Source organism: Lissotriton helveticus, chromosome 7 (genome assembly GCF_964261635.1).
Source record: "Lissotriton helveticus chromosome 7, aLisHel1.1, whole genome shotgun sequence".
In the NCBI taxonomy this organism is placed as follows: Eukaryota; Metazoa; Chordata; class Amphibia; order Caudata; family Salamandridae; genus Lissotriton; species Lissotriton helveticus.
The window spans coordinates 1,692,705,415-1,692,729,787 of NC_136068.1; the positions used below are offsets into that span (position 1 = coordinate 1,692,705,415).

Below are 24,373 nucleotides of genomic sequence, written 5' to 3' on the forward strand. Positions count from 1 at the left end.
CTAGATCTTGGGTCGGAATCTCTGCAATGAGACTTCTCATTGCGGGGATTCCGCCCTGATTACGGAGACTCCCCTACAATTGCGGGGCCTCCACGACCAGTGCGGAGGCCCTTTGTGAACCAGACAGTATATTCGTGTAGGATAGAGGTGCTACCAGTTCATGATCTTAGAGGCCAGAGCTGAGATAGTTGCATGTTCTATACCACTCCAAGGTCCTTTATTGATTAGTGCGAGCATGGTATTGTGCTCCCATGCAAAAAGATGAATTTAAAAAAACACTGCTAGACTGCCTTGCTTTGCTTAACCCAAAGGGACCTTTGCGACTCATCAGGGACTCTGAAGCTCTGCTCTTCAAGAAGTCTCTGGGAAATACAAGGTTCAAGCCTTTTAGCACTCTTTCTTTCTGATCTTACTGCCTCTAATTCCTAGATGAGGCTTTCGCTCAAATTCTCAAAGCAATTTGTGAACATAGGTTGAAAGTAGGCGTTCAACAAAGACAGCTTCTTCGATGGTGGAATTGTATTTATAAATTCAACCATTGTGCATGATTTGTGGAAGTGCTGCATTCTCAATTTCACCGTGAGAGAGAAATGTGTGGGCATTCCTGATTATGACACCCTGCAAACGCAGGTGAGCACTGAGCAACTCATAGGTTTGTGGGTATTCAGTAACCACTTGCAGATACTTTCACATTTGCAAGTGCAGGGATTTGTGGGTGTCAGGATAGGATTTGGGTGGAAACTCAGTTATTTTCACCAAAGATGTAGGAAAAGGGGCTTCTCCAAAGATAAATATATCTTCTCTGTGGCGAATTAAAAGTCACATATGTTAATGTACTTTTTTTATCACTTTCTCTTCACTTTCTCTGCATGTTCAAGTATATTTGAGTATACTAGGAAATTCTAGTACATGTCAGAAAAGTCTAAAATTTCCTCTAAATATCATAGTCCTATTGAAAATGTTCTAGAGTTCTCAGACATATTTATCACTTTTATGCTTGCAGGCTTTTCTTGGGGTGTACAAAGGCTACGCATTAGAATATGCAGGAAAAACCTTGTGAATTTCAGAAAAAGTCTGAAATTTCATCAAAATGTAAGATTACTCTTACATTTGGAAAAATATTCTCGGCCTATTGCATCTGACTTTTTTTTAATTGAGACTAGAAATTGGCTACGGGCCTAGGGATTGTGTGTTTATGTGAGATTTATAAGGTACAGTGAAGTAACATAGCCCCTGATTTGGAATTAGTCGACGGTCCTGCTGCCCCGGCAGTATTCTGCACTAGCCTTGTACACTTATGTAACAATGAATTACATGTTGAAAATCCCTTTGTTGCATCTTCCTCATCAGCTTCTGTGAAATGCTCGGGGAACTTGATCTTGATCACTACCAATGAGTAGGGGATCCCATCCATAGGGATTGGAATTAATGGAGCGCTAGGCTGCCCTCGGGCTTTCCCCGAGAGATGACATGCCTGACAGGTCCTACAATAGGCCTCTATCTCAGGGGAAATAAAGGACGAATCCAAGGAGAAATGCAACCACATGGGGGCCTGAAATAACCAGATTATTGTAAAATAACATGCACAACCAATAGCATGTAATAATATTGTTATACCCAAAGCCCAGTGAGATCACTAGGCAAGGCAAAAAAAAATACAAAGTTAACAAACTGTTGTCAAAGTAAAAGCCCCTCGTGTATGGGCAGAGTCACACAGAACGAAAAGCCAAAATAAAGGAAATCTGTGATACAGCCAATTCGCCAAGGGATAACACAGCAAACATGAAATAGGGGAGTGTTTTAATCAAAGAGAAGGAAAAGAAAAAAACAAAGCCACAGGTCACAAAACTAAATGTTTTTTTATACAGCAGCACAGTAACCTAGTCCAGTATTGACATACATTTGGGGGCAGATTCACTTAGTATTGTCCAACACAATACTGGGCTTTAGTAAATTTGTCCTTGAATCCCTTGTTGCAATCACATCAATTAAGAACCATCTCTTTGTAGAACCCCATCTGAGTCATTACAGCTATATTGCCAGTGATTTGATTAGCCGTCAAAACCATTCTCCATTTGAAATGTCAAACTTGGAGAGTGTTGCCTCTTTGGACTCATCCTCGCCCTCTAAATAAGCAAAATACCTCCTAGAGACATCTAAGAGATCACAGGCTCTGAAACTATTGCTCACTCAACAAACAATGAATCCTCTTCTTTCATGTCAATGGGATCACCCTCTTAATTCATTCAGGGCTTCATTACAATGTCGGTTGGATTTGCCTCCGACGACATCTCTGCGGACACCACAATTAGGATGCGACTGCACATTGTGTGTTCGCAAACGTCCATTTACAATGGGAGCTTGTGCGGCGGTCCAAAACCGCCCGTTGCATAAGCTCCAATTGTGCAATCAAAGTTTTTACATATCCCTGCACCGTGGGGCAGGCACCTCAAGGTGTTCCATTGACATCTGTGGTCAGCAAATTAAATGTCCAGCAAAATGGAAAAGTTTGTTAAAATTATTTGGGGAGACTTTATCTGTTTTTTCTCAGGTTCTGATTATTTTTATTATTTTCTTGAGTTTTTTGTGCTTTCTCTTCTGAAGTAGGTTTGGATTCAGTTTTATGCCTTTCAGGAAGTGTTTCTTCTTAATATATTTTCATAATGAATGCACATGGCTTTCTCATATGGAGTTCTGCTGAACGTGAGCTGCAAAGTACCAAGTGTTTGGAAAGTCTAAAATGCAATCTAGCCTCACTTATGCTGCCTCGAGGCCTCATGTCACTTGTATCACCTCCAGTAAATCCTTATGATACAGCCATAATCAATTTGCATTTTGCTGCTTGTATTTTTGATGTCCTCTTTATAGTTATGGTCGACTAGTACACCGGGCATGCAAAGTGCTGTTGAATAAAAATTCCAGGAAAGGCTGATGATGGCATACATGACATGGAGCACCTGAGACACAATCCCCCACAGGCCACCTCTGTGAGCCTTAGTTTAGCACTGTCAAGGGCATATTGAAAAGGTATAATCGAGGCATGCTTTGCCTCAAACTTTTCCCAGTTGTCTTTGAAATGATGACATATTTTCTTATTTCAGGACGACTCCTGTTTTTTTATACCTCATCCTTACAAAACAAACCACTTTCCTTTGTTGTAGGTCCCACTCCGTATAGATCGTCTGACTCCGCTGGTGCTGGACGGGGCGCAAAGGGTAAGCTCCTTTTCTGCTCAAGCCTATGCTTATAAATGGAGTTTTTTGTTTTCTTCAATTATCATATTACAGACACTCAATGTGTCCTTCTCATTGGAGTTCATCAGTGGGGATTTCGGGGCCCACTCTGTTTGAATGTGAATCCTCTTTTCTTAATAACTACAAAGAGTCCAGGAACAGGGCGCTAGATTGAGCCTTATCACTGAGAGACAATCCAAGATCAAGCAGGTCCTAAAATTACCACCTTGGTTGAGCATCGAATAAAGGTATCTTCCAAGTCCTATATATTGAAAAACGGCATCTGGTCAAAGGGGCCATAAGATCTTAACAAGCATTTGCAATGAAACAGGTCTCGCAATTGCGAGATTTTGAGCTATTGGCATTGTAAATTATAATGCTTTTTATTTATGTGTTCGAAAAAAAACCTGCAATAATAAAAGGCATTGTCATCTGCAATACCAATAGGTGAACATTTTTAAAATGCGAGACCCATTGCATTGCAAATGAATCCAAACAATTGCACCAGATGAATGGCCATGTATGTGGTGTTCTGTTATTGCTGAAATGACAGTAGTTCTGCAACAGCAACAAATTATCTGTTTGTAGGGATAGATGAATGGAGTTTTGCTGTGGTTGCGCTGCCACTACATCAAACACTTGTTAACAACTGTGGCTGTGACTTGATCCTCAAAGGTAACGCCAAGCACTGGTAAGTTTTTCAACTGCCACAAAACAAAGGTACTAAACTAGAAGTGGCATACGAAAAGGGGCAAGTACCATAGGTTAACAACAATTAAAACATTCAAATTTATGAGAAACACCAACTTCAGAGAGAGGGCCGCGTGAGATGATAACAATGAAAGTGACAGCACTTCAGGAACAAGCCCCTATAGAAAGAACATAAAAACTGCAATGCAGAAACTAACTGGTATCATGTACTGCAGACACAGAATTCTCTAACGCATTGTGGCACATGGATTCATTCAACATGCCTAATCAATAACCACACTTTGCAGTGGCGGCGGGGGACATTTGAAAGTGGTGGAGCGTAAAATAATTGGTGTACTGCACTGCCGCTAGGGAGCATAGCGAGCTTGCCCGAACAGACTACAGGGGGTTTGGGGGTCTTCCCCCGAGAATATTTTGAAACAAGCATTGGAAATGCAATAGGTCTCGCAGCATTAGAGTTAGTGCATTTAGAATTGTTTATGGGTTTTTTGTTGTAAATCTTTTGCATTTTTATTTTTTGTAGCCAATGCTAAAGAATTACAAATCAAAAAAGCAATAAACATTTGTAAAAGCTTTAACTAAAAATCCTGTGAGACCTATTGCACTGTGTGAGGGTGAGGTGTTGAGGGTGAGTGAGGGTGGGGGTGAGTGAGGAGTTGAGTGTGAGTGAGGTGTTGAGGGTGAGTGAGGTGTTGAGGGTGAGTGAGAGTGAGAGTGAGTGAGGGTGAGGGTGAGGGAGGGTTATTGTGAGTTAGGGTGAGGGGTTGAGGGTGGGTGAGGGTGAGGGTGAGGTGTTGAGGGTGAGTGAGGATGAGTGAGGGTGAGTGAGGGGTTGAGGGTGAGTGAGGGTGAGTGAGGGTGAGTGAGGGTGACTGAGTGTGAGTGAGAGTGACTGAGTGTGAGTGAGTGTGAGTGAGGGTGAGTGAGTTATGAGACGCCTCACGCCTGTATCATAGTGAGGTGCAAAAGGAGACGCACGGTGCGAGAACCTTACAAATATGAAAAGCTTGCAGCATGCCAGATGCTAGGATGCGCGGGCGTGTGTGAGATACAGGTACACGCGCGAGAAGCCCTGATGTGGAGCGGGAAATGCACAATGATGAGCATAGTTCGATATACAGAACGAGGTGGCTGTGTGTGGGTGGTACTCAGAAGTGTGGTGTTTGCGATGAACACAGCACGAGAGCCCGAGGGAGATACTTGAAAACTGTGAGAAACATTTCCAAGCGAGTACACCGCACGAGGTCACAAAAGAGCAGTGCATGAGATGCTCACAACACAAGCACAACAAACTCAAGTATGTGGGAGACAAACACATGAAGCATTTTGTATGTAATGCGTGGGGCTCCTCACACACGGGAAGGTGGAGAAGGAATAGAAACACAGAAGTGTGAGGTGGGAAAAGATCGTTTAACATGGGAAACTGGTGTGAGGTGCCAACAAACGAGCCCTGTGTGTGATTTTACCACACAGGGTAACCCTGGTGTGAGAATACGAGCGTGTACAGTGCGTGTGAACCGCTCAGAGCGTGAGAGGCTCACACACACGGGTGTGAGATAGACGCCGAGTATGGGCGAGTCTGACGCTCTCGAGACGCCTGGTGTGTGCCTGTGATGCCCCTGTAAAGCGCTCTGACACCTTGGATAATATTCGCGCTATATAAAATCGCATTAAATAAAATAAATGAAAAAAATAACATGGAAGATGCTCACAGACGCAGGAATAGTGTGAGATACTCGGAAACATAAGCGTGTTGTGTGTGACTCTCAAAAACAAAGTGTGTGAGGTGAACACCGGTACCATGCCTGTACGAGATTCAGGGTGCGTGAGATATACTCAAACACGTGGCGCCCGGTGCGTGAAATGTGTAGAGCTGCGACAAGCATTGTGTAGAGCTGCGACAAGCATAGTGCGTGCGACGCTCACAGGCAGGAGAACCGAGCTGCCCAGCCCACCCCCTCCCCCAGGTAGAGACTGAGGCCGGAGTCGTACACAGAAGCCGAATGCACGTGCGACACAACTGCAAAGACCACGAACAGTACTAGGGTCTTATGGAGAAATAACCCCCTGGGGACTGTAACTGGTAGTCAGACCGTGGGAGTTGCACCGATTTTATGGTATACGCCAAAATAATGCAGTTTAATAGGGCATTCTCGAAATCATGTACTCCTCCTGCCTAGACGTGTAGCCATATGCGATAGTTCTTGTATTGAAGGTGCAAAATGCGTTGTACGAGGCAAATAGAAAAGAATAAAAACAATAAGGTTCGGAGGTGGTAATACACGTTTAATCTCATTTCCATACAACACAAGGGCTTCTGTATAAATATGCTCAGATTCAAGCCATATGCGATAGTTCTTGTATTGAAGGTGCAAAATGCGTTGTACGAGGCAAATAGAAAAGAATAAAAACAATAAGGTTCGGAGGTGGTAATACACGTTTAATCTCATTTCCATACAACACAAGGGCTTCTGTATAAATATGCTCAGATTCAAGCCATATGCGATAGTTCTTGTATTGAAGGTGCAAAATGCGTTGTACGAGGCAAATAGAAAAGAATAAAAACAATAAGGTTCGGAGGTGGTAATACACGTTTAATCTCATTTCCATACAACACAAGGGCTTCTGTATAAATATGCTCAGATTCAAAAAAACATTTGTGTACGCGAAATGAGTGTCATTTCTCCCACCGAAGCCTAACAAATACTGCAGGAATAAAATATATCAAGCGTGTACAAACAGAGGAATCCGGGGTGAGGCGTTCAGGCTGGCTACTTGCATATCTCGTTCGAAGCAACAAAAGACTTGCGCTTCGTGTTGCCGCCACCCGTGGTGACTGGAAAGCCATTTTAAGTGAGCGAGAAGGAAGGCGAAAGATAATGGCCGATGCACAGGCTTCAAAGCGTGAGGCGGCTTTCTCTGCAGTGCTGACTCAGGGGAGGGGGCGGAGCGGGGCAGAGCGGCATGTGGGTGTGAAGAAGCCGGGCCTTTGAAGTGAAGCTAAGCTTCACTTCAAAGGTGTCGGAGGAATGCGGGCGGCTGTGCACGCGCTTTTAAGCTCAATGCACATGCGCATTGAGCTTAAAAGTCACGGGCACTGCAAGGAATCGCCACGATTCCTTGCAAGTTAGACAAGCATTGGAAATGCAATAGGTCTCGCAGCATTAGAGTTAGTGCATTTAGAATTGTTTATGGGTTTTTTGTTGTAAATCTTTTGCATTTTTATTTTTTGTAGCCAATGCTAAAGAATTACAAATCAAAAAAGCAATAAACATTTGTAAAAGCTTTAACTAAAAATCCTGTGAGACCTATTGCACTGTGTGAGGGTGAGGTGTTGAGGGTGAGTGAGGGTGGGGGTGAGTGAGGAGTTGAGTGTGAGTGAGGTGTTGAGGGTGAGTGAGGTGTTGAGGGTGAGTGAGAGTGAGAGTGAGTGAGGGTGAGGGTGAGGGAGGGTTATTGTGAGTTAGGGTGAGGGGTTGAGGGTGGGTGAGGGTGAGGGTGAGGTGTTGAGGGTGAGTGAGGATGAGTGAGGGTGAGTGAGGGGTTGAGGGTGAGTGAGGGTGAGTGAGGGTGACTGAGTGTGAGTGAGAGTGACTGAGTGTGAGTGAGTGTGAGTGAGGGTGAGTGAGTTATGAGACGCCTCACGCCTGTATCATAGTGAGGTGCAAAAGGAGACGCACGGTGCGAGAACCTTACAAATATGAAAAGCTTGCAGCATGCCAGATGCTAGGATGCGCGGGCGTGTGTGAGATACAGGTACACGCGCGAGAAGCCCTGATGTGGAGCGGGAAATGCACAATGATGAGCATAGTTCGATATACAGAACGAGGTGGCTGTGTGTGGGTGGTACTCAGAAGTGTGGTGTTTGCGATGAACACAGCACGAGAGCCCGAGGGAGATACTTGAAAACTGTGAGAAACATTTCCAAGCGAGTACACCGCACGAGGTCACAAAAGAGCAGTGCATGAGATGCTCACAACACAAGCACAACAAACTCAAGTATGTGGGAGACAAACACATGAAGCATTTTGTATGTAATGCGTGGGGCTCCTCACACACGGGAAGGTGGAGAAGGAATAGAAACACAGAAGTGTGAGGTGGGAAAAGATCGTTTAACATGGGAAACTGGTGTGAGGTGCCAACAAACGAGCCCTGTGTGTGATTTTACCACACAGGGTAACCCTGGTGTGAGAATACGAGCGTGTACAGTGCGTGTGAACCGCTCAGAGCGCGAGAGGCTCACACACACGGGTGTGAGATAGACGCCGAGTATGGGCGAGTCTGACGCTCTCGAGACGCCTGGTGTGTGCCTGTGATGCCCCTGTAAAGCGCTCTGACACCTTGGATAATATTCGCGCTATATAAAATCGCATTAAATAAAATAAATGAAAAAAATAACATGGAAGATGCTCACAGACGCAGGAATAGTGTGAGATACTCGGAAACATAAGCGTGTTGTGTGTGACTCTCAAAAACAAAGTGTGTGAGGTGAACACCGGTACCATGCCTGTACGAGATTCAGGGTGCGTGAGATATACTCAAACACGTGGCGCCCGGTGCGTGAAATGTGTAGAGCTGCGACAAGCATTGTGTAGAGCTGCGACAAGCATACTGCGTGCGACGCTCACAGGCAGGAGAACCGAGCTGCCCAGCCCACCCCCTCCCCCAGGTAGAGACTGAGGCCGGAGTCGTACACAGAAGCCGAATGCACGTGCGACACAACTGCAAAGACCACGAACAGTACTAGGGTCTTATGGAGAAATAACCCCCTGGGGACTGTAACTGGTAGTCAGACCGTGGGAGTTGCACCGATTTTATGGTATACGCCAAAATAATGCAGTTTAATAGGGCATTCTCGAAATCATGTACTCCTCCTGCCTAGACGTGTAGCCATATGCGATAGTTCTTGTATTGAAGGTGCAAAATGCGTTGTACGAGGCAAATAGAAAAGAATAAAAACAATAAGGTTCGGAGGTGGTAATACACGTTTAATCTCATTTCCATACAACACAAGGGCTTCTGTATAAATATGCTCAGATTCAAGCCATATGCGATAGTTCTTGTATTGAAGGTGCAAAATGCGTTGTACGAGGCAAATAGAAAAGAATAAAAACAATAAGGTTCGGAGGTGGTAATACACGTTTAATCTCATTTCCATACAACACAAGGGCTTCTGTATAAATATGCTCAGATTCAAAAAAACATTTGTGTACGCGAAATGAGTGTCATTTCTCCCACCGAAGCCTAACAAATACTGCAGGAATAAAATATATCAAGCGTGTACAAACAGAGGAATCCGGGGTGAGGCGTTCAGGCTGGCTACTTGCATATCTCGTTCGAAGCAACAAAAGACTTGCGCTTCGTGTTGCCGCCACCCGTGGTGACTGGAAAGCCATTTTAAGTGAGCGAGAAGGAAGGCGAAAGATAATGGCCGATGCACAGGCTTCAAAGCGTGAGGCGGCTTTCTCTGCAGTGCTGACTCAGGGGAGGGGGCGGAGCGGGGCAGAGCGGCATGTGGGTGTGAAGAAGCCGGGCCTTTGAAGTGAAGCTAAGCTTCACTTCAAAGGTGTCGGAGGAATGCGGGCGGCTGTGCACGCGCTTTTAAGCTCAATGCACATGCGCATTGAGCTTAAAAGTCACGGGCACTGCAAGGAATCGCCACGATTCCTTGCAAGTTAGATAAAGAGTCGATGAGCCCCTATAGTCTCGCTTGCTCGATGCGCATGCGCATCGACAGGCGAGACCTAATAAAGAGTCGATGAGCCCCTATAGTCTCGCTTGCTCGATGCGCATGCGCATCGACAGGCGAGACCTAAAAAGAGTGGTGAAATGGTGCATTTTCAAGCACATTTGAGAAAGCAGGAAGGTTAATAAAGCAATTGTGAATCTGTTCTAACAAAGACAGTGAGTGGCAAAACTGTCAGTCTAATCGGATGCATATCATACGCCAGCCTACCATGTGCTCTATCTATCTGTCCCACTATGTACTTTTCTTTCACAGTAGATATGTGGTTGTTCCAATTACATTGATGCTCTAGGTCTTTTTGCAGTGATATCTCAGGAGTGTGTGTGGATGTGAGCAAAATGCCCTACGCTCAGTGGGGGAGCAGGCACAGACTTAGATGAAGACTCCTACTAAGTCAGGCTGAGACAGAAAGTGTGTGTCCGTGAGGCGAAAATACTCCATACATCATGAATGACGGGTAAAACTTAAAATGGCTGAAAAGAGCAGGCCTGTTACTCTCTGTCTCTGCATTGTGCATTAGGTCTGCTAAACACCTAAGCAGTCTCTAGCCGGAACGAAGAACAGGTTTCATTATTACTGTGGATGGAAAGTGTAGACGCACAGCAGGTGCTTGAATACATGGAAGCAGCTATTCCTCTTGTAAGGACATAATCACAACAACAACCTCACAAAGGCATGATTATTATGAGTTTCTGTCTCGGAGAACTGTGCCCCATCCTTAACCACGAAGAGCTGGGCCTTGACAGCAGATATTACATGGCGAACAAGAGTTCTGGTTCATTAGGAGGCAGTTATGGAGATTCAGCCTATGTGCTATCAAATATGCTACTAGAATGTTTAATCAAATCTCTCACCATGAGAAAAACAGCTGCCCTGTCACTGCCACTGTAGATAAACCCCCTTTGTGTGCCTTCTACAAGACACCCCCATCTCACTTGCTCACCAGACTAGGAGATGTCGCACGGATTTGCAGTTTGTAGATAATAAACGTGGTCCTCAGATTTCCTTAGCATAAACCACATGTAAATAACAATGCTAGGACCTATATTACCCTGAGGTATGGGCTGTTTCTTTCTTATCAATTCTGTCCATTCGAATGTACTCATCATTTACCAAAAGCACATGGTTTAAAAGGCCAACGTGTGCAAATAATTACAATACACAGCTGGATCAGATACTACAGTCATATAAACCAAAACATCATCCACCCATCAAATGTTAAAGCATCATTTAAGAATTGTAGATGGTTTGTTAACTATGGGCCCTTACTCAAGGAATGACACCTTACCAGAAAAGCCACAGCTAACAGAAACAAGACACCTGGATACATATGTACGGTAGAATCACCAAGTGGCAATCACGAAGACCTGACCTGTGCAGTTTTCAAGGTTAGAGAGAAGAGTTCTGCGGATAAAGAATGAAATGTATGGGACAGCAATTTCAGCACAATATACATTTAATATGTGAGATGCTGGTTTCTGACATTAGAATCTGTGGAAATGAGGTGTAATCTTAACTTCTGCACTTCACTAACGACGCCAATTTTGTTGGCATTTGTACGTCAAAAAGATGTCTGCGAGCCCGAGTAAAATGCAGAAGAGTGAACCCATAGGTGGGAACAGTGAATGCCAGTTCTCCACATAGGTGTGGCCTGATGCTGCTGCCAGGGTAACCGGGTGTGGGAACACCCAGCCTGATTTCAACAGATGTAACAACAGTGAAACTGAAAAAGGGCCCGAAGTAGAATCTGCTAACGCAGCTCGAAACCCAGCCACACTGTGGGGGCTCATTGAACTGTCCCCTCCGGTAGACCATAGCCTACCCCTTACACTATACACCAGTGCAATGTCTTAGCGCATTCCTCCTGCACGCATAAGTCGGTGCAACAATGGTGTTTTGCCATTTTGGGGCAATGTATAAAACCGTAACTAGGCTAAGCGGATTTCTTCATCCAATCACAGAGAATGCAGCGCAGTTCCATTTTCATCGATGTAATATGCCTTTCAGCAGTGTAAGAGCACATATCCACTTGCACCCCAAATTGATCACAGCAGCGAAACAACATGCGTTGGAAGTAGGAGGAAAGAAGGCTAACACTAACCCATTAGATAGCAATCTCTCATGTGGGTGACAACAGCATTTTTAAGTAGGCTTTCACAAGGATCATATTTTTACTTTCCCCCACAAAACATCACACACTACCATCCTGCAGGGCAGAACCAGAACCTAATAAACATCACTCACCACCAAGAAATGCCACACAGACATAAATCTACCTCTATTGAGCTTTGTTCATGTCTAAACCTAGAGCATGCATAAGTATGTGGCAAACCCCTCTGACACCAGCACCAAGAGCATATTCTTAAAGCTCAATGAAAAAAGAAAGAGCCACACTCAAGAGTGCGATGATTAAAACCAAGTCACACAAACTGCTTTTAAAGCTATAAAATTATAGGAATGGTGAAACGTGCGATCTGTGAACGCCAGAACATAGCATTGCAGAACATACCTTAACTTAGTGAGAACATACTTTTTTTATTGTGTATGCTGAAACACATTGCATGAGATTTTCAGCCTGTGCTGCATAAATGCAAATAACATTTTTGTCATAGTTTTAGGAATACAGGCGCGATTCATCATTATGCAAGAAATGCAAGTGCTATGCCCATACATAAGCATAACAAGAGTTTTGTAGTTCAGAAATATAACTCTACAACTTTGTGAATCATTTGCCTCGATTTAATTGAAAATTAATGACTGAAAAATTTTCGCTTTCTGCTTTGCCTACATTAAATCGATGTTGGGTCATTTTAAAATTCCTAATCTCCTCTCTTGGAGAGCTTTTATTACATCATTGCAGTATTTTTTTTTTATTACCACTTGACGGCTACAAACAAAAGATCTGGGGGTAGATGTATCAAGCCTTTTGCGAATTTCTGCCTTTGCGAATCGCAAAAGGCTTTTTTGCATTTTTGGGAATGTATTAAAAAATCGCAAAATAAAGAATCACAATAATTTGCGATGTATGTGGGTTTCTGAAATTGCGAATTTTGGTTAAGAAATCACATATTACCACCAACTTGTAGTTGGTGGTAATTTGCGATTTCATTTAAAAACGCCCTGTTTGGCATTTGTGATGGTGGCATGTGACGCAGATACATGCCCATAGGGCATGTATGTGCGCCATATGCACACACATGTAAATTTCAAGGGTGCAGCAGGGTGTCTTTGAGACACCCCTGCACCCTTGAAATTATTCTCAATTTGGGAATTCCCAAAATGCGATTTGCAAATTGAGAAATATTTCGCAATCATTCCTATGCTCTGTGAGGATTGCGACCGGCTGATGTCGGTCACCGACCCTCACCGTCGGTGTCTCCACTGCCTCGGCGTCGATCACGATGACAAGACCAGTTCCGACTGTCGGGCCCTGACTTCGAAGGCTAGGCGGGAGCGGTCCCGTAAGCGGCTCGAACTCCGGCAGTCGGCCCCGCGCCGAGAGAGGTCCCGGTCCGGACGGAGTTCGAGGGACCGGTCGCGGGAGCGGAGCCATCATAGCTCCGGGAGTCGACATCACTCCTCTGGGTCAAAGTCGTCAGGTAAGCACAAGAAGTCGAAGAGACGTCATCGCTCTTCTGACTCCCCACGATGCTCGCGCGACGCGGCCGGGGGTTCGGGTGACACCGCCCACACGGCTCCGTCGGAGTCGCAGGCGCCGCGTCCAGCCCCACACCCTCCGGTCCCTGGCCCAGCGGACCCGTCTCGGGGTCCTAGCGGGTCGGGGGCTTCGGCCCAGACGCCGTCGGGTGCTTCGGCTCCGACGCCGCCGGCACCTTCGGGCCCGGCGCCGCAGGGCCCCGCTGGATCCGGTTCCAGATCCGGGTCGTCCCCGGTGGACTTAACAACCTCCCCAGCGCCGACCCCTCAGGTGTCAACCCCGGCGCGGCCCTCGGGCGGTGCCGTCCCCGAAGCCTCCCTCGACCCGGTTCCGGCGCCGGAGCGGCGCTGCTGGGCGCCGCTTCAGACGCCATTCGGAGAGTTCACTTTCCATGAACCGGCCCCATTATTTACTAACCCTGAGTACCAGGAGATGGGTGATTAGGAGTATTGGGAGGGGTCTGAGGACCCTCTGACACGTGAATGTCAGTCCCAGGAGGACTGGACAGGTGAACTTGGGGATGCCAGTGGTCTGGACACTTCGCCAGACACTGGCTTTGTCTCACCTCCTACCGTGGCTACGGAGGAGGGGGCAACCTACAGTGTGGTGTTGATGAGGGCGACCAAGGCCTTGGGCCTTGAGCTCCCCGTCGCGGCCGTGAGGACTAACCTCCTCACTGAGGTCCTTAAGCCGCAGTCATGCTCAGCCGAGCCTCTGCTGCCGTTTAACGAGGCCTTGACCGACGTTCTTTTGGGCACTTGGTCCAAGCCCGCTACAGGTTCGCCTGTGGATAGGAACGTGGCCAGACGCCACCGCCCGGCCCCGGGCGACCCTTGTTTCCTGTCCACCCACCCCACCCCTGAGAGCCTGGTGATCCAGGCCTCAAATTCCCAGACCGCATTCCCGTCGGCTCCGCCGGACAGGGAATCCAAGAGGTACGAGCAATACGGCAAGAAGGTATTCTCCTTCCTGAGTCTGGGTCTGCGGTCTTCCAACACCGCGTGCCTCTTGGGCCGTTACACCCACTCTCTGTGGGATACGGTTGCGGACGTGCTGCCAGAATGCCCGTTGGAGGTATGGGCTAAACTCGTCCAAGCCCTTGTGGAAGGCCGATATGCGTCACGTTAGTCGATCCGGTGTGGACTAGATACCACCGACTCTCTGGGCAGAGCGATGGCTACGACAGTGGCGATTCGTCGCCACGCCTGGTTGAGGTCCGCCAGCTTCTGGGCTGATGTCCAGAATACACTCATGGACATGCCGTTTGATGGCCGTCGCCTTTTTGGCGACAAGGCAGACCATGCGCTTGAGCGCTTTAAGGACTCCAGGGCTACGGCCAAGTCCTTGGGCCTCTCGGCCCCGTGCCAGCAATCGGCTGCTTTTCACTCCTTTCGTGGCCACGGAAGGGGTGTACCCACACGTGCTTCAAGCCACGCTCCGCAGGGTAATACCCAACACGGTGGCGGCCGTGGAAACCGCCGTGGCGGCGGTCGGGGACAACGGCGAGGTCAGTCACACCTTCCCCCGCAGCATCCGCCTCAAAACCCTCCTAGTCCGTGCTTTCAGGCCCATGTTACACCAGTGGGGGGCAGAGTTCGCCATCCCCTCCTCCACTGGCGCACTGTCACGTCGGACAGGTGGGTGCTGCAAATCGTTCAAAGGGGCTACTCCCTCCCCTTCGAGGCGACCCCTCCAGCCATGCCACCGCAGTACCACCGAGTATCGTCGTGGGTGCCGTGATGACGTCGTCGGAGTACTTAGACGCCGCCTCCGCGTGCTGACGTCAGTTCTTCTTTTTTCCGCGCCAGCAGCGCAGATCCGGAAAAAGTGGTACCTTAGTCACTTTTTGACTTAACTTTTCTGATCTTTTGATCATCCTTTTTCGAAGTCTTCGACTCCGAACGGTGCCGGTAGGGATGCCTGGTTTTAAGCTCTGTGAGGATTGCGACCGGTTGATGTCGGTCACCGACCCTCACCGTCGGTGTCTCCACTGCCTCGGCGTCGATCACGACGACAAGACCTGTTCCGACTGTCGGGCCCTGACTTCGAAGGCTAGGCAGGAGCAGTCGCGTAAGCGTCTCGAACTCCGGCAGTCGGCCCCGCGCCGAGAGAGGTCCTGGTCCGGACGGAGGTCGAGGGACCGGTCGCGGGAGCGGAGCCATCATAGCTCCGGGAGTCGACATCACTCCTCTGGATCGAAGTCGTCAGGTAAGCACAAGAAGTCGAAGAGACGTCATCGCTCTTCCGACTCCCCCGACGCTCGCGCGACGCGTCCGGGGGTTCGGGTGACACCGGCCACGCGGCTCCGTCGAAGTCACAGGCGCCGCGTCCGGCCCCACACCCTCCGGTCCCTGGGCCTAACGCGGCGCCGGAGGAGATCGAGCGGTTCCTCGTGGCCATGAGGTCCCTCTCTCCCCCGACGGGCTCTGCGGCGCCTTCTGGCCCAGCGGACCCGTCTCGGGGTCCTAGCGGGTCGGGGGCTTCGGCCCCGACGCCGTCGGGTGCTTCGGCTCCGACGCCGCCGGCGCCTTTGGGCCCGGCGCCGCAGGGCCCCGCTGGATCCGGTTCCGGATCCGGGTCTTCGCCGGTGGACTTAACGACCTCCCCAGCGCCGACCCCTCAGGTGTCACCCCCGGGCGGTGCCGTCCCCGATGCCTCCCTCGACCCGGTTCCGGCTCCGGAGCGCCGCTTCAGACGCCGTTCGGAGAGTTCACTTTCCATGAACCGGCCCCATCATTTACTAACCCTGAGTACCAGGAGATGGGTGATGAGGAGTATTGGGAGGGATCTGAGGACCCTCTGACACGTGAATGTCAGTCCCAGGAGGACTGGACAGGTGAACTTGGGGATGCCAGTGGTCTGGACACTACGCCGGACACTGGCTTTGTCTCACCTCCTACCGTGGCTACGAAGGAGGGGGCAACTTACAGTGTGGTGTTGATGAGGGCGGCCAAGGCCTTGGGCCTTGAGCTCCCCGTCGCGGCCGTAAGGACTAACCTCCTCACTGAGGTCCTTAAGCCGCAGTCATGCTCAGCCGAGCCTCTGCTGCCGTTTAACGATGCCTTGACCGACGTTCTTTTGGGCACTTGGTCCAAGCCCGCTACAGGTTCGCCTGTGGATAGGAACATGGCCAGACGCCACCGCCCGGCCCTGGGCGACCCTTGTTTCCTGTCCACCCACCCCACCCCTGAGAGCCTGGTGATCCAGGCCTCAAATTCCCAGACCGCATTCCCGTCGGCTCCGCCGGACAGGGAATCCAAGAGGTACGAGCAATACGGCAAGAAGGTATTCTCCTCTCTGAGTCTGGGTCTGCGGTCTTCCAACAATGCGTGCCTCTTGGGCCGTTACACCCACTCTCTGTGGGATACGGTCGCGGATGTGCTGCCAGAATGCCCGTTGGAGGTACGGGCTAAACTCGGCCAAGCCCTTGTGGAAGGCCGAGATGCGGCACGTTATTCGATCCGGTGTGGACTGGATACCACCGACTCTCTGGGCAGAGCGATGGCTACGACAGTGGCGATTCGTCGCCACGCCTGGTTGAGGTCCGCCAACTTCTCGGCTGATGTCCAGAATACACTCATGGACATGCCGTTTGATGGCCGTCGCCTTTTTGGCGACAAGGCAGACCATGCGCTTGAGCGCTCTAAGGACTCCAGGGCTACGGCCAAGTCCTTGGGCCTCTCGGCCCCGCGCCAGCAATCGGCTGCTTTTCACTCCTTTCGTGGCCACGGAAGGGGTGTACCCACACGTGCTGCCAGCCACGCTCCGCAGGGTAATACCCAACACGGTGGCGGCCGTGGAAACCGCCGTGGCGGCGGTTGGGGACAACGGCGAGGTCAGTCCACACCTTCCCCTGCAGCATCCGCCTCAAAACCCTCCTAGTCCGTGCTTTCAGGCCCATGTGACGCCAGTGGGGGGCAGGGTTCGCCAGCACCTCCTCCACTGGCGCACTGTCACGTCGGACAGGTGGGAGCTGCAAATCGTCCGAATGGCTACTCCCTCCCCTTCGAGGCGACCCCTCCAGCCATGCCACCGCAGTACCACCGAGTATCGGGGGATCATTTGCGGCTTCTGCAGGAGGAAGTTACGGCCCTCCTGGCCAAGGGGGCCATCGAGTGCGTTCCTGGGCCAGATGTAGGGTGTGGTTTCTACTCCCACTACTTTCTGGTACCCAAGAAGGGCAAAGGGGGCCTATGCCCTATCTTGGACCTAATGAACGTCAACGGCTTCCTCCAGAAGTAGAAGTTCAAAATGCTGACACTGGCTCAGGTCTTAGCTGCCCTGGACCCAGGAGACTGGATGGTAGCGTTGGACTTGCAGGATGCTTATTTCCACATCCCCGTCCTGCCGGCCCACCGGTGCTACCTGCGGTTCACAGTTGGCCACGAGCACTTTCAGTTTACCGTGCTCCCCTTCGGCCTTACAAGCGCCCCACGGGTGTTCACAAAGGTGATGGCGGTGGTCGCAGCTCATCTGCGCAGGTTAGGGGTTTCAGTCTTCCCCTACCTCGACGACTGTTTGTTGAAGGCGGGCTCGCCCCAAATAGTCATCAGCCACCTCCAGACAACGGCAGACCTCCTGCACCAGCTGGGGTTCTCCCTCAATGTGCCAAAGTCACACCCGTGCCCCTCTCAGAAGCTCCTCTTCATCGGAGCGGTTCTGGACTCAGCGCAGTTTCGGGTTTATCCTCCCGAACAGCGGGTCCGGGATATTCAGGCTCTGATTCCACTCTTTCAGCCTTTATCCCGGGTCTTGGTCAGGTTGACGCTGCGGCTTCTGGGGCTGATGGCCTCCTGCATCCTATTGGTGCATCACGCCAGGTGGCGGATGCGGGCTCTGCAGTGGGACCTGAAGTTTCAGTGGGCCCAGCATCAGGGCAACCTGTCCGACCACGTCCTGATCTCGGAGGGCACTGCGAGACAACTGCAGTGGTGGCTCACGGACCGCGATTGGGTCAGCGGCAGATCCCTCTCCCTTTCCCAACCGTAGCACGTAGTTGTGACGGATGTGTCCCTCCAGGGCTGGGGAGGCCACATGGGAGAGGCGGAGATCAGAGGCCTCTGGTCTCCGGCGGAGGCCCGGCTCCACATCAACCTTCTGGAGTTGCGGGCGATTCCTCTGGCACTGAAAGCATTCCTCCCCTCTGTACGGGGGACGAGCTCAGCCGTCGGTGCATGATGGATCACGAATGGCGTCTGAACTCGGACGTGGCGCAAGGCCTCTTTCAGCGATGGGGAGAGCCTTGGTTAGATCTATTCGCCACCGAAGAGAACGCGCAATATCATCAGTTATGCGCGTTGGAATTTCCAAGGCGGCACTCGCTCAGAGACGCTTTTCGTCGCGAGTGGAGTTGCGGTCTATTGTACGCCTTTCCGCCTATACCACTTCTGCCCAGAGTGCTGAAGAAGATCAAGCGCGACCGGGCACAAGTCATCCTTGGGGCTACGGACTGGGCACGAAGGTACTGGTATCCAGAGCTACTCAGTATGTCAGTCGATCCCCCGGTTCGTCTGCCTCTTCAAGAGGACCTTCTGTCGCAGCAGCAGGGGACGGTCCTCCACCTGAACCTGTCCAGTCTCCACCTCCATGCTTGGAGATTGAGCGGCGACAGTTGAGGCCATTTGACTTGCCTCCTGAAGTCTGTAACGTCATTCTGCCAAACAGCCCGGAAGGCTGCGTGGAGTACCGACGGACAGAGCGGTACCCTATTATCCTGAGCTGTAGCCAGGTGAGGAGAAGCACGTTCCTCTTACACTCAAGGAGGACTGAAAGGACTGATCAGGTGATATCTTTTTCGGTTCTTTCTTTGTTTGTATTTAGTTTAAAGCAGTAGCAAAGTTAATATTGGTCCTGATGAAGCAGTAGATACCTGAGTGGATCATAAAATCTGCAGAAACATGTCAACCGGAAACATCAAATCAGTAGATATTTGTTGAACCTACTGACCCTTTGCACTTATATTGCTTTTTTAACCATTGGAAATGGACGGTTATTGAATAAAGTGTCGTTTGCGTCCATTCTCCAATTTCAAAAGAGCACTTTTCTTTTCATTCACATTTTTTCACGCACTGCTTTCAGTTGCCAACACACGCTAGCTGTAAACCCTACGAGTCCCAACACACATAAGGTTGGTCATCTCACTACTAGATCTTAGTGAAGTGGCAACAACATGGACTCTCTACTCTGTGAAGTGTACCAGATGAGGGAAAGGGCGGTACAGTTTGAGTAACTGATGGAAATTTCTCACTTTGTGAAATATCCTGTTGTATGCCTTGATAGTATAAAAAAATGCACACAAGGAATTAGTTAGGACACTCATAGGCAACTTAGTTATTTCTCTTCTTTGTAGACCCACAGTTATTTTTTCGTAGTTTACACGTCATTCTGGCAGCCAGGCGTCCCTCCACAAAGTCAGTATACGCCTGCAGGTGGAACAGATTTGTGGCATGGTGCACAGCAAAGGCTGTGGATACTCTTGCTGCCCCTCTCTCTGAGGTTCTTCTCTACCTTCTTTCTCTTGCCCAGCAGGGCTCTGCTCTGGGCACTATCAAGGGCTACCTTTCTGCCCTTTCGGCCTTTCTAAGGCTGCCTGATCAACCTTCTTTGTTCAAGTCCCCTATTGTAAATAGTTTTCTAAAGGGCATCACACACACGTTTCCTCCTGTTCCGTTTGTGATGCCTCAGTGGGACTTGACCCTGGTTCTTACGTTTCTGATGTGCGCTCCCTTTGAGCCACTTCACAACTGTCCTCTCCGCCTTCTTACTCTGAAGACTGCTTTCCTGGTTGCCATCACCTCTGCCAGGAGAGTGAGTGAGCTCCAGGCCCTTTCTTGTACCCCTCCTTTCCTTTGTGTCCATTCGGACAAGGTTGTGTTGCGTACTAAGCCATCTTTCCTGCCCAAGGTTGTCACGGCCTTCCACATCGGGCAGTCTATCACCTTGCCAACCTTCTTTCCGCCACCGCATCCCTCTAAAGAGGAAGAGCGGCTCCATCGTCTGGACCCAAAACGTGCGCTCTCATTCTATTTGGATCGCACACTCCAGTTCCGGGTGGATGACCAACTCTTTGTTGGTTACGTGGGCCCTAAGAAGGGGAAAGCGGTGCACAAGAGGACCATCTCCCGGTGGAACATCTTGTGTATCCAGGCATGTTACTCCTTGGCTAAGAAGGAGCCCCCTGTTGGATTACGGGCTCATTCAACCCGAGCCACGGCAACTACAACTGCCCTGGGCTGGGGAGTGCCCTTACAAGACATCTGTCAGGCAGCTACGTGGACCTCGCTGCACACGTTTGCAAGACACTACTGCCTGGACAGCCAAGTCCGGAGGCATGGCTTCTTTGGCCGTTCTGTCCTCCAGGACTTTCTGGTGTGATTATTGGTTTACAGACCCACCACCGGGGTTGGTATTGCTGGGGTATCTATTCTAAGGTAAGGAATCTATCACTAACGTGTCTCTTTCAGATGCACAAGTAACTACTTGTGTAACGATATATCGGTAATAGATAATAGTTAGTGATAGATTCCTTACCGACCCACCCATCCTCCCCGTTCTGCGAACCGATATCTAGGGTTAGGGTTATCCCCTTTCAGGGCCCTAGTTTCAATGGCACCAGTGTTGGTTTTTAACATGGCTCAGCGCTTCTGGCGTGGAAAAGCTGTGTCTAAGAACTGACGTCAGCACGCGGAGGCGGCGTCTAAGAACTCCGACGACGTCATCACGGCGCCGATGACGGACGCGGAGCCGCAGACGACGCCTACCGACGCGCAAGGGTACTGCTACGCAAAAAATTTCCGGATCCAGTCTGACGCCTGGGGATATTCTAAGGTAAGGAATCTATCACTAACTAATGTCTCTTACAGATATATCGTTACACAAGTAGTAACTTGTGCAGCGATTCCTTAAAAATCGCTATTTAGAAATCGCAAAATGGAACTTTAATACATCTACCCCTTAGAGTCCTTTCTCTAGTTGGAACGGAAGAGAAAATCAATAAATGTCGTCAAACATTGCCGCTTATGGGAACACTAACAAATGTAAGTAACTGAACTTCACTAATGTGGCCAGGGATTTGCATAAACTATTTGGAGATTTGACCATCATATGCTACATAAACATAAAGTTTGTCCTCTCAAAACAAGCAAAAGCGCAGCTTACAGTGGAACATTTCACCGCCATTGCAACAGTAAATAACATCGTCGCAGTAACCCTCGGCAGCAGACGGTTCTGGTCCCGCATGTTTTCACAGATGCCCAACACTTCTGCTTACACTGGCGTGGATCCGAGACAGTCTCCCTCCACTAAACCAGATCGGGATCCCTGCAGGAGTGGAGACCAGCATGGGAGCAGGTGAGGCGGAGAGTGAAGTAGCGGGTACGGGGAGTGAGCCTGAAGAGGGTTACACGAGGCAGCATCTGCTACCAGGTTTCGGTGGCTAGAGTCGAACTAGCCATTCTACTGTGCTGGTCGCGGCCAGCATGACTAGCGGGTGGGGGTGGTGAGGGTCGCGCAGGTTCAGGAGGGGGAATGAGCTGCCCGGGACTGTATTAAAATAAAATAAAAACGTACCTTCCCCCAGGTCACGCTCGCCGACTCCGCTCCTACTGTTCCTGGCCGCCCCCGTCGGAAAGCAGGCTTCCTCCCTCCCCTCCCCAAGCCAATCACAACGCTGCGATGGCAGCATTTTGATTGGTGCGGACGGCGCCCCAGCCGGGCGCTTGAAAGTATGCCATTTTCTCTATGTAGGCTGAATGCAGCCTACATAGAGAAAAAGCGAGAGTGTGCATGACTGGTCTGGTCAGCCCTAGAGGGCCAGCTAAACAGTCTGGGCCCAAGCCACTCTCCCTCTGCCCTCAAGCAGGACTGCCCCCCCTCACCCCCCCCATCCAGGCATTTCTGCATTCTCGCAGTGCGAGAAGCAGAAACATACAATGGTATGTTTCTGCTTCTCGCACTGCGAGAAAGCAGTGGGGCAATGCCCCCACGCCCCAAGGGGGGAGTCACCGCTGACACTTTGTTAAATTGTTGCAACCGATCGATCCTGTTAAGACCAAGGAAGGGTATACTACCCTCTGCACTTCAAAAGAATGGACACCTGTTAACAATATTTCAGATTGACTGCGTGCAAGTGCATAGATCATCCCATCTGCAAGACTAGTTATGGTTGAGTACTTTTGTTGGAAACAGGGAGAGCAGATGGTAATGAAATGATACAAACAAGGAGATACGGAATTCAGGCTATATTGATGCTATTAATTCCCAAATCTCTTAGCAGTGTCAGTCCCGTGAAAACCATTATTTTCCTGATTGCAGTGTGAAAGCAAACCACAATTACAAAGACGTTAGGGATAAAACTGGATTGAAGGGCTTCTCCGGTGCCCCGGTAAACTTCAAAGCTGTTATTTAAGAGTGTAGGCCTACTCCACCCACTTCCAGATGACACCATTTCCCTTCCCCTCATCTAATCAGAGTAACACGACTTGCGCAGGCCACTCATAAAAAATAAAAATATAATGCTGCATACTATAAATGTTTAGATATAACTCACAGTCAAAACACACTGCTGACCAAAAGCAGTCAGCAGCTGTACGTATACCGAAAGCGCGCCATGAACAGCTGTGCATAAACAATTAAAAGTGAGCGGCAGCTAGCCTTAGTAAAGTGGAAATGCGCTGTGACACGCACTAGCATTAAATAACTAAGTAGTCCCCAAATAACACTTACTAGTGTAAAGGAACTGTAAGTGGCAGATGCTCCACGCGGAATGCCAGAAATGATGTTTCGGAGCGCTAATAAATAAGGAGCAAGGGAACAAAAATCAGCGCACGAATTAGCCAATTGTAAGAAGCGTGCCAGAATGCAAGATTACACTCCGTAGAGTGATTAGTGCAGGTCTTACAGAGCTCTGATGCTCGACCTAAAAACAGAGCAAATACACTACTTCTTGTTCCAGTAAAATCTTTAACATTCTTTTAGAAGCAAAGGCTGCAAGCATACAGTAATAAAAAACTAACCTCAACACCATTACACTCTGTTATGTTGCCTATGTCCATTATGTTCAGTCAGTACATGTGTTTTTCCCAAGTGCTCTGAGTTTGCCTTATTGGTATATAAGATGAACTTCTACAGATTTCCCAATCTTCAGAAAGGTGGGAAATATGACGAAATGGACTTCTGCATTAGAAGAAATATTGGCAACAACAGTTTGTACTTTGATTAGTGTGAGATCATTAATTGTTTTAATATGCTCAGCAAATAGCAAGCAAAAGCTTTCTCTCCCTCTCTTTTGATATCTACACCGACTGTATCAAAGTTATTCTCGAATGCATTGTTTTGTAGTTCATGACAAGTTTTGTCAAGGCAGCTCTAAGGTAAGGGTACAAGCATTGTGATAAGGAATACTCATAAGCAGGGGCTGTCCAGCAAATGCCTGACAGAGAATATCTGTCAGTTGCTTATATCAAATTCAGCTAACTTTTATCAGTAAGAATACAATATCAAAATTAATATATAGATCTGATAGAGACTACTAGTCGCAGATTCCTTAACTTAAAATATCCCCCAGGTGTGAGACTGGACCGAAAAACCTTCTTGCCCAGCATCGCTATGTGCCATGTGACTCCGCCCGATGTCCTCCGCGGGCGGGACGTCAGCGAGGTCACATAAGCCCGCTGATGTCAGTTTTCTTCTTTTCCGCGTGCAACGCGGACCCGAGTCTACTCCTGGCCTGTTTCAGGCCTCCCTTTTTTTTTGCCTTGAGCGTTTTTCTTGAGAACAGTGTGCGAATGCCTTCTGGCTTCAAAACTTGGTCATCTTGCGTGCGTAGATGTCGGCAACGGATCCTCACCCCATCTGCATGTGATGTTTGGGGGAGCACCACAACTCCACAGACTGTGAGGCATGTCAGCAAATGAAACCGAAGTCCCGGCGGGTACACCGGATGAAACTCCTTTCGGCATGCATGTCCAGGTCGACATCGTCGCCGCGTCCCCCCCCCCCGCGGGCGGTTTCAAGAACCGCCGCCTG

The 24,373-nt window shown here is 49.2% G+C and overlaps 1 protein-coding gene across 1 annotated transcript in view; it reads left to right on the top strand.

Moving 5' to 3' along the window:
- Positions 1-24,373, top strand: part of LOC144770670 (uncharacterized) — a 275,828-nt gene that overhangs the window by 154,903 nt on the left and 96,552 nt on the right. The window contains exon 5 of the mRNA XM_078655384.1: positions 3,162-3,215. Coding sequence (XP_078511510.1) covers positions 3,162-3,215 — 54 coding nt within the window. The remainder of the gene's footprint in view (positions 1-3,161; positions 3,216-24,373) is intronic.